This window comes from Cygnus atratus, chromosome 15 (genome assembly GCF_013377495.2).
Source record: "Cygnus atratus isolate AKBS03 ecotype Queensland, Australia chromosome 15, CAtr_DNAZoo_HiC_assembly, whole genome shotgun sequence".
Taxonomy (NCBI): domain Eukaryota; kingdom Metazoa; phylum Chordata; class Aves; order Anseriformes; family Anatidae; genus Cygnus; species Cygnus atratus.
In genome coordinates, this window is record NC_066376.1 from 3,971,221 (window position 1) to 3,980,413 (window position 9,193).

General features: G+C 62.0%; 1 protein-coding gene across 1 annotated transcript; it reads left to right on the forward strand.

Moving 5' to 3' along the window:
• Window positions 1–5,974: 5,974 nt before the first annotated feature.
• ACTB (actin beta) lies at window positions 5,975–9,193 on the forward strand. Its single transcript, XM_035563367.2, is given in 6 exon segments — window positions 5,975–6,059; window positions 6,062–6,102; window positions 6,422–6,661; window positions 7,194–7,632; window positions 7,957–8,138; window positions 8,465–9,193. Coding segments are annotated over 6 exon segments (1,125 nt in total). The 5' UTR covers window positions 5,975–5,980; the 3' UTR covers window positions 8,609–9,193.

Genomic DNA, 9,193 nt, shown 5'->3' on the forward strand with positions numbered 1-9,193 from the left:
CTCCTACAAATCCTCCTCCAGCCATGGGGTGGGCACCAGCTCGTGGCCAGGAACCCTGCGTGGAACAGCACAGGGGGCACCCACGGTGGTGAAGGCTGGACCAGGAGGCTTCTGACCTCCTCGGAGGCAGCGGGAGGGCGATGCACAAACCCTCGTGGGTCCCGGCACACCTGTACGGGATGGGGTGAGCACGGTGGGGTCTGCTCCCACCCCGGGAAAACTCCTCCAGACCCGGTGAAGAGCCGGCTGCGCACGGGGGAGTGACAATTAGCGCACGGCATCGACGGCTCTTGTTTAACTTTCTCTCGAGATCTTATCTGCTGCCAGCAGGAATGCGTGAAACCAGCCAAAGCAGGCTCGGAAATATCGTCTGGAGGGAGAGGTGGAAATTTCTGGGGCAAGGGGCTGAGAGGGCAATAAAACGCAGCGGGGACGGGTGCCCGCACCGGCGGGCTTTGCGACGGGCGGTCTCCAAAATCCGGGTGCTGGGTGGCACCCAGGGTGCTGGCCCACACCAACACACACCCGTGCTCACTGCACCTTGGTTTCCAGCACCGAAAACAAAGGCAGGGCTCTCCCCCTGCCTCCGCGGGCCATCTCTTCCAGCCCCGGACGGAGGGTGCCCTTTGCGTGTTGCCGTCAGCAAAGCCCAGCAGAGATCAAAGCGAATTTCACGGCGCTCGGCCATCCCCGTCCCCGCTTCATTTCCTAGGTATGGCGCTGGCAGCGAGCCCTCCAGCTGCCTCCCCGCCTTTATTGCCAGCCGGTGGGAAAAATCGATTTTCAAAGTAATTAAGGAGTCAACAAGACCCTGGGCGGCACGGCACGGTGCGTGCGACCTGTGCCGGAGCGGGGTGGCAAAACCCTGGAGCATCCCTAGGGAAAAGCTCCCCCCGGGGCTGCACCACGGTGGGTTTGGCCCCCCCCATGAGCGCTGTCAGAGGGCTGACACTTGCAGAGAAAGCCCGGCGAGCGTCAGCTCTTTCTCTTCCCCTTCTGTTTTTAGCTGGAGGAAATACCCCCGGCACCGGGGGGTCTGCGGGGGGCTCTGCCAAGCGCAGGGCTCGGCTCGGCCCCATCCCATTGCCGGGGGAGAGCAAACCCCAAGGGTGCACGGGGCGGCTGAGCGGGCTCTGTGTGTGCTGCTGTGATCGTGCCGAGCTGGGGAACGGCCTTGGGAGGAAACAGATCCGACAGTGGGGCCAGCTCCTGCTGCCAAGGTCAAGCGAAGCAGCAGGGCTCGGCGGGGGGAAGGCGGCTTCGCTCCCGTGCCCTCTTCAACACCCGCAGCCAAATCCCCTGGGGATGGAAAATGGTGGATTTCTGCCGTTTTCCAGCACGACGTAAAATAATAATTTGCCTCGGGCGGGGGAGATGCTGGGTGTGAGGACAGCCTGCCCGTGCCGGGGGACGCAGCGGGCTGGGGGCACCGGCGCCGGGTGCGTGGAGCTCCGCAAAGCGAAGGGCGTTCAGCCCTGCTGCAGGAGGTGCTGATAAATCACAGGGAGCTCCCAGGAGATCAATAGGAAGGAGCCAGAACCTCGGGGATTGATGTCGGAGAGCGCAGAGCGAGGCTTGGAGGAGGAGAGGGAGATGAGAGAGCGCCGGGGCCGCGATGCAGCGCGTGAGGAGGATGCTGGCGGCTGCGGAGAGGTTTTACACCGAATCTGTGCCCAGAAAGGGGGAGCTGGGGGCTGCGGGGTTCAGGTGGAGCCAGGCACAGCCCCGGGCTTCGTGCTGGGCTTTCACCTCCTGCCAATTCCCGCTGGAGCCGACGTGGCGAGGACTGAACCGAAAAAGAGGAAGGGGCCGGGACGGTGCCCGTGCAATAGGGGATGTGGCCGGCGCCTTTCCCTCTTCCCCTGGGGGAGCGGGAAGGGAGGGGAGGCTCCCAGAAACATCCCCGAGTTTTGGGGCGATGCGAAGCAGCCCGGCTGGCCCCCCAAATTTCCGCCTCCCGTCACACCGACATTACGGCATGGGGCGGTGGGCTGCCGTGCCGGGGGGGGGGGGGCGGGCTGGAAGAGGAGAGTGGGAAGGAGGGCTTGTGTCCTGGCCCCAAAGCACAGAAATCGGAGCAAAACGCGACAAGGGGGAGGCTGGAGGCCGCCCGGCCATGTGCGGCCTCCTCCTCCTCCTCCTCGTCCTCCTCTCCTCCGCATGCTTTTGTCCGAGCCCAAGGTCGGGCAGGGAGAAGCGAAGCACAACAGGGGCACGGGGGGGGCCGCGGCCGGCTGCGGGCTGCCCGCAGGGTGGTGGCCGCCAGCATCCCCGGGGACCTCCCGACCCCATGGCTCTGGGGACGGGGGTGCTCCCCGAGCCGTGCCCGGTTCCCCTTTTTCTCTCCTTTCCATTCTTGCGATGGCCCCGGGAGGGTCCCAGCTTGGTCACACCGTGTGCTGGGCACCGTGGGCCACATCCTGCCCGTCCCGGAGCCGTGCACACAGCGGGGCTGGCGCTGTGTAATCAAGGGAACGCTAATTGCCCCGTGATTCCCCTCCCTGCCTCCCATCCAGCGATGGCCTCCCATCCCCTGGCGGCCTCCCGGTGACGCTCCCGGTCCCAAACCCGTGGTTTTTGTGGGACGTTTTCCTGCCGGGGCCGCCTGCAGACCCCTAATCAGCGGGTGCCGCGCACCGTCAGCGCCACCCGTGCCTCGTGGCTCCCCTTCTTTGACGTGCAATCTTCTAATTAATAGCCAGCCCTTTGAAAGCGGAGCGCAAACATTAATTAATTCCCCGCCAGGTAGGTAATTAACAGCGATGACTCCCATTTTACTGCCGAGATCCGGCACCGCGCGCCCACGGGTCCGCTCCGCACCACCGGGGGTGTCGCCGGGTGCTGGGTGTCCCCGGGGCCACCTCCGGCTGGGGGGGGGGACGAGGCCGGGTGCCAGGAGGCCCGGAGGCCAGCTCCAGCCTCCATCTGGGAGGATTTTCCAGGGGTCCCCGTCCTCTGCGCCCCATCCTCGCAGCATCCCCACGACAAAGATCCCGCTGCAAAAAGTCCCCGCGATCCCCACCAAGGGGGCGCCATGAAAAATGGGCGTTTTTAGCCTTTTTCTTTCTTTTTTTCCAGGCGTTTTTGGTTGGTCATTCATTTTTCTCCCCCGCCAACTCCGTTCCCGACCTGCCGAGAGCGGGCACTGGAAGTCCCCACGGTGACGTCTGCGCGCTCCGAGCCGCCAACAGCTTGCTGGCGGCCGCTGCGCCTTTACTTACGGGCCTCCCTAATTAACTTAATTAACCAGCCCGTGCTCGTGCAGCGCCGCGGAGCTGCGAGGCCCCGTGCAGCTGCCCCCGGCTGCTCTGTGGGCGCTGCCCTCGCTGCGATCCCCAGCCCCTGCCGGGTGCCTGCAGAAAATGGGAAAATGGGAAAGATGGGAAAATCACCCAAATTCAGCCAAATTCTTGCTCTCGTGGTGTGTGGGGCAGGGCCCAGCCCTGCTTGACCAGCGCCTCGCTGGGCTCTGTTCCTGTTTCCTAGTGCCTGTGGCTGGTAATGGGCTGGGCGGGCACCGTGCAACATGCACCGGGCACTGGGCACCGTGCACCAGGGGCACCATGCACCGTGCATCATGCACCAGGTACAGTGTGCACCGGGTACCGGGCAGCATGCACCATGCACTGAGCACCATGCGCCGTGCACCGTGCAGTGGTCAGCATGCACCGAGCACCATGCACAGGGCACCGTGCACCATGCAGTGGTCAGCATGCACCGAGCACCATGCACAGGGGCACCATGCACTGGTCAGCATGCACTGAGCACCATGCATTGAGCACCATGCACCGTGCACCGAGCACCGTGCAGCGGTCAGCATGCACCGAGCACCATGCACGGGGCACCATGCACTGAGCACCATGCACCGTGCACCGAGCACCGTGCACCGTGCACCGGCCGCTCCCCATTTCTGCACTCTGCTTCAAAGGGACAACGGGGGGGGGGGGGGGGGGGGCGTGCATCCCCCCCCCCCCAAACAAAGCAGTGCCAAATCGCGGTGGGGCGTTGCACACACCCCCCCCCAATAAATAAATAAATAAATAAATAAATACCCCCCCCCGCCGATTTATTTATTTATTTATTTATTTATTTATTTATTTGTTCCGCAGGGCGCGGGGGGGGGGGGGCGCGCGCGCGCCGGGCGGGGCGGGGCGGGGCGGGGCGCGAGGCGGGGCGGGGCGCGCGGAGGGAGGGGGAGGGAGTGGGGGGGGGGGAGAGAGAGGAGGAGGGGGGGGCGGGGCCGGCGGCGCGAGGCGGGGAGGCGCGGCGGGGGCCAATCAGGGCCGCGCGCTCGGAAAGTTTCCTTTTATGGCGAGGCGGCGGCGGCGGCGGCCCATATAAAAGGCGGGGCGCGCGGCGGGCGGGAGTCGCTGCGAGCTCTGCCTTCGCCCCGTGCGCGCGTCCGTGCCCCGCTCCCGCCGCCCGCCCGCCTCTGACCGGCGCAACTCCCCGAAGGTGAGGGGGGACCCGGGGGAAAAGGGGGGGGGCTGGGGGTCCCTCGCCTCCCTAGCTGTGGGTTTTGGGTCGGTATCCCCCGGTTCTGCTCGGGGGTGGGGGGGTTGTGAGGGGTCCGGGCAGCCCCGGGGAGGGTTGTGTGAGGAGAGGAGCGCTGAGGCGCTTTGGGGTGCTGAGGGGGGTGGCGATGGGGTGCTGGAGGTGTGTGTGTGGGGGGCTTCATGGTGTGTGGCCCCCCCCCCCCCCCCCCCCCGTGGTGTGTGCGACTAATCCGCCTCCTAAGAGGATTTGTGGCAGTGGGCTGGGGCGTGGGGCTTTGTCTGCTGAGCGCTGCTCCCCCCCCCCGGACCTGCCATGGGTGTGTGTGAGGGGACGGGGGGGGGCAGGGTCCCCTTGTGGGGACGGGGGTACAGGGGGGGCGGCTCCCCTCCGCACCCCTTGTGGGGATGGGGGACGGGGCGACTCCTATCAGCAACCCGTGTGGGGATGGGGGGGGGCAGCGTCCCCCTGTGGGGACAAGGGGGCGACTCCCCTCAGCACCCCCTGTGGGGACGGGGACGGGGGGCAGCGTTCCCCCTTGTGGGGACGGGGGGCGGCTCCCCTCAGCACCCCCCCTCCCAGGCTCAGCACCCCCAGGCAGAAAACGGATGGGTTTCTGCGAGGGGGGGGGGGGAGGTGGGCGGCTCCCCGTTACGAGGGGCGCTCTGGAACAAAGGGAAAAAAGGGGGGGGAGAAGCCCCCCGTGTGCGGGCAGGGCCGGCACCGCTCGGGCACATGTCCCGGGAGCCGCCCCCGGCCGGCCCCGCCCGCCGGCAGAGCCTGGGCTCGGCTCGCTGCTCCCCCCCCCCCCCCCCCGCCCTCGGTGCCCCCCAGGGCCGAACCCGGCTCCGTGCCGGTTCCCGGGGCCGGCACCACCGGGAGCTCGGCGGCTGCTGCCTGGAAGCCGCCCCCCGGAGGTGTGCGGGCAGCGCCTGGCGGGGCTGCTTGGGCGTGACGGCTGGGGGGGGGGGGGGGGGACGGGATGAGGAGGAGGAAGGGGGGCAGAGGGTGGCGAGTGCCCCCCCGGAGGTGGCAGCCTCGAGGTGGGGGGGGGGGGAGGGGAGTGGCCGCGGGGCTCCCCGGGGCTGGGGAGGGGTCGGGGGAGTGGCCGGCGGCGGCCCCCCGAAAGCTGGCGGCTGGCGAGGCGCGGCGCGCTGCAGCCGTTGCCTTTTATGGTAATAATGCGAGAGGGGCGCAGGGACTTCCTTTGTCCCAAATCTGTGCGCTGCCGAAATCTGGAAGGCGCCGCACCCTCTAGCGGGCGCCGGGCGAAGCGGTGCGGCTCTGGCAGGAAGGAAATGGGTGGGGGAAGGCCTCGGAGGCATCGCGGAGCCCCGCCACCGCTGGCTCTCCCCTCGCTGGCTGCTGCCCCCCCCCCCACCCCGGGGGGCGATTACCCCTGTGGGGTGTGGGGGAGGATGGGGTTTGGTTGCGGGTGTGTGGCCGGCGGTGCTCATGTTCCGTCTCTCTTCTTCCACAGCCAGCCATGGATGATGATATTGCTGCGCTCGTTGTTGACAATGGCTCCGGTATGTGCAAGGCCGGTTTCGCCGGGGATGATGCCCCCGTGCTGTCTTCCCATCCATCGTGGGTCGCCCCAGACATCAGGTACGATGTGGCTGGGGTGCTGCTTACAGACAATGGAGAGGACCTTCAGTGAAATCATTTCCGCTAAAGGCAGCGAGCTGCAAGAAGCCCTTTTATTTCCTATATGACACAAGAGGCTTCTGCACTGCAACAGTAACTGGCTGAGTACACAGCCTCCTGTGGAGCCTTCATGCAGCATGCGTTGGAGCTGCTGACTGATTTTTCTGACAGTAGCGACACAAGAGAAACAGTAATTATAGAGATGTGGCTTTGGAAAATGTTGCCTGCTTAGCAGGGCTTGTCCTTCAGTTAAACTAAATGCTTCTTCTTTGTTGTGCAGGGTGTGATGGTTGGCATGGGCCAGAAAGACAGCTATGTTGGTGATGAAGCTCAGAGCAAAAGAGGTATCCTGACCCTGAAGTACCCCATTGAACACGGTATTGTCACCAACTGGGATGACATGGAGAAGATCTGGCACCACACTTTCTACAACGAGCTGAGAGTAGCCCCTGAGGAGCACCCTGTGCTGCTCACAGAGGCTCCCCTGAACCCCAAAGCCAACAGAGAGAAGATGACACAGGTGTGTAGAACTCTTGAGCTTGGAGCTACAGCAGATGTTGCTGCAGGCCAGCTCTCCTCTTCCACGTTGTCCTCTCTCTGCCTTCACCACTGTTCTCCCTTTTTGCCATCTTTGCAGGGTTTTCCTTTCCTGACCTGAGTCTCCTCTTTGCTGGACCTTGACAGGTTTTGTTTGCTCTTCTAAGCTGGCTTTCTCTGAGACTGAACTAGCAACTTGTCTAACTGCTGTTTCTGACTAGACACTAATCCATTTACTGGCCTTGAGTGACCGTACCGTAGTTTATCTGGCACTTGTTTTGTTCCTTGCTGTGTCATGTGGATGGGCCTGTGGCGGTGGTGTCCTTGCTCAGGCTCTGACCTGGCAGGTGTGGGTGGAGGCCAGGCAAGATAAGCACCCCTCCTTCCTGGGGGAGCAAAGATGAGTCTCTTATCTGGGGACAAAAGTAAAACCACTTGCATGGACTTGGTTTAGACCTGTAGTGAGAACCTCAGTTTATTCTGTTTGACTCAACCTTTCCTTCTCTCTCCCCTAGATCATGTTTGAGACCTTCAACACCCCAGCCATGTATGTAGCCATCCAGGCTGTGCTGTCCCTGTATGCCTCTGGTCGTACCACTGGTATTGTGATGGACTCTGGTGATGGTGTTACCCACACTGTGCCCATCTACGAAGGCTATGCCCTCCCCCATGCCATCCTCCGTCTGGATCTGGCTGGCCGTGACCTGACGGACTACCTCATGAAGATCCTGACAGAGAGAGGCTACAGCTTCACCACCACAGCTGAGAGAGAAATCGTGCGTGACATCAAGGAGAAGCTGTGCTATGTTGCCCTGGATTTCGAGCAGGAGATGGCCACAGCTGCCTCTAGCTCTTCCCTGGAGAAGAGCTACGAACTCCCTGATGGCCAGGTCATCACCATTGGCAATGAGAGGTTCAGGTGCCCCGAGGCCCTCTTCCAGCCATCTTTCTTGGGTAAGTCCAGCTCGTTTAGGAGACCCTGTGTGCCCTTCTGCCTAGGGTGAGCTAGAGATGGGGATTCAGTTACCAGAGTACCTGTGCTCTGTTGCAAGGTCTTACCCTGTCCCACCGCCTAGTCCTTTCTCCTCCCAACCTGGAGCTGTTTGGGGGACTCTGACAGCGGTAGAGCGGGAGGCTGAGCGTGTCAGACATGGCTCTGCCTGTAGTGCCTTCCACTTGAAGAGCTGTGATTGCCCTATCAGTTGCCCCCAGTAGCTGCTCAGGCTTTCTTACGTGTTCCCCAGCCCTTGCTGACTTGAGGCTGCTGCTTCCTCGCAGGTATGGAGTCCTGTGGTATCCATGAAACTACCTTCAACTCTATCATGAAGTGTGATGTGGACATCCGTAAGGACCTGTATGCCAACACAGTGCTGTCCGGTGGTACCACAATGTACCCGGGCATTGCTGACAGGATGCAGAAGGAGATCACAGCCCTGGCACCCAGCACGATGAAAATCAAGGTAAGCTGGAGCCCTGGGAGCCTCCCGGCGCACCTCCTGCTGCTGAAATGCAAACGAGTGGGTGGAGGGCCCTGAGTTATGCTACTAGAGGAGGTGGGAACCACACATGGAGTGGTGCAGCCTTGCTGCGTGCAGGGTGGCACCCACTCAGCCCCGTGAATAATGGGATTGCTGTACTGCGAGTGGGGGCGGGGTGTGCGAGGCTGTGCCCTAAGCCTGCTCAGACCTCGGAGTGTCTTGACAAGGGGATTAGCTGCGCCGCGGGGCTGTGCAGGAGCAAAGCCCGTAGCAGTACACCGCATCTGAGCGACTCTTCTCTCCCACAGATCATTGCCCCGCCTGAGCGCAAGTACTCTGTCTGGATTGGAGGCTCCATCCTGGCCTCCCTGTCCACCTTCCAGCAGATGTGGATCAGCAAGCAGGAGTATGATGAATCCGGACCCTCCATTGTCCACCGCAAATGCTTCTAAACCGGACTGTTACCAACACCCACACCCTTGTGACAAAATGAAACCCATAAATGCGTGTAAAACAAGACAAGATTGGCATGGCTTTATTGTTTTTTTTGGCGCTTGACTCAGGATTAAAAAACTGGAATGGTGAAGGTATCAGCAGCAGTCTTAAAATGAAACATGTTGGAGCGAACGCCCCCAAAGTTCTACAATGCATCTGAGGACTTTGATTGTACATTTGTTTTTTTGTAATAGTCATTCCAAATATTGTTATAATGCATTGTTACAGGAAGTTACTCGCCTCTGTGAAGGCAACAGCCCAGCTTGGAAGAGCCGATACCAGTTTCTGGTGTTAGGTTGTAATCGCTTGTCTGTAAATTATGTAATCCAACAAGTGTCTTTTTGTATCTTCCGCCTTAAACAAAACACACTTGATCCTTTCTCTTTGATTTGTTAAGCAAGCGGGCTGTGTTCCCCAGTGATAGATGTGAATGAAGGCTTTACAGTCCCCCCTGCCTAGGAGAAGTGCCAGTATGCGGGGGAGAGAGGGGCTACCTGTACACTGACTTAAGACCAGTTCAAATAAAAGTGCACACAATAGAG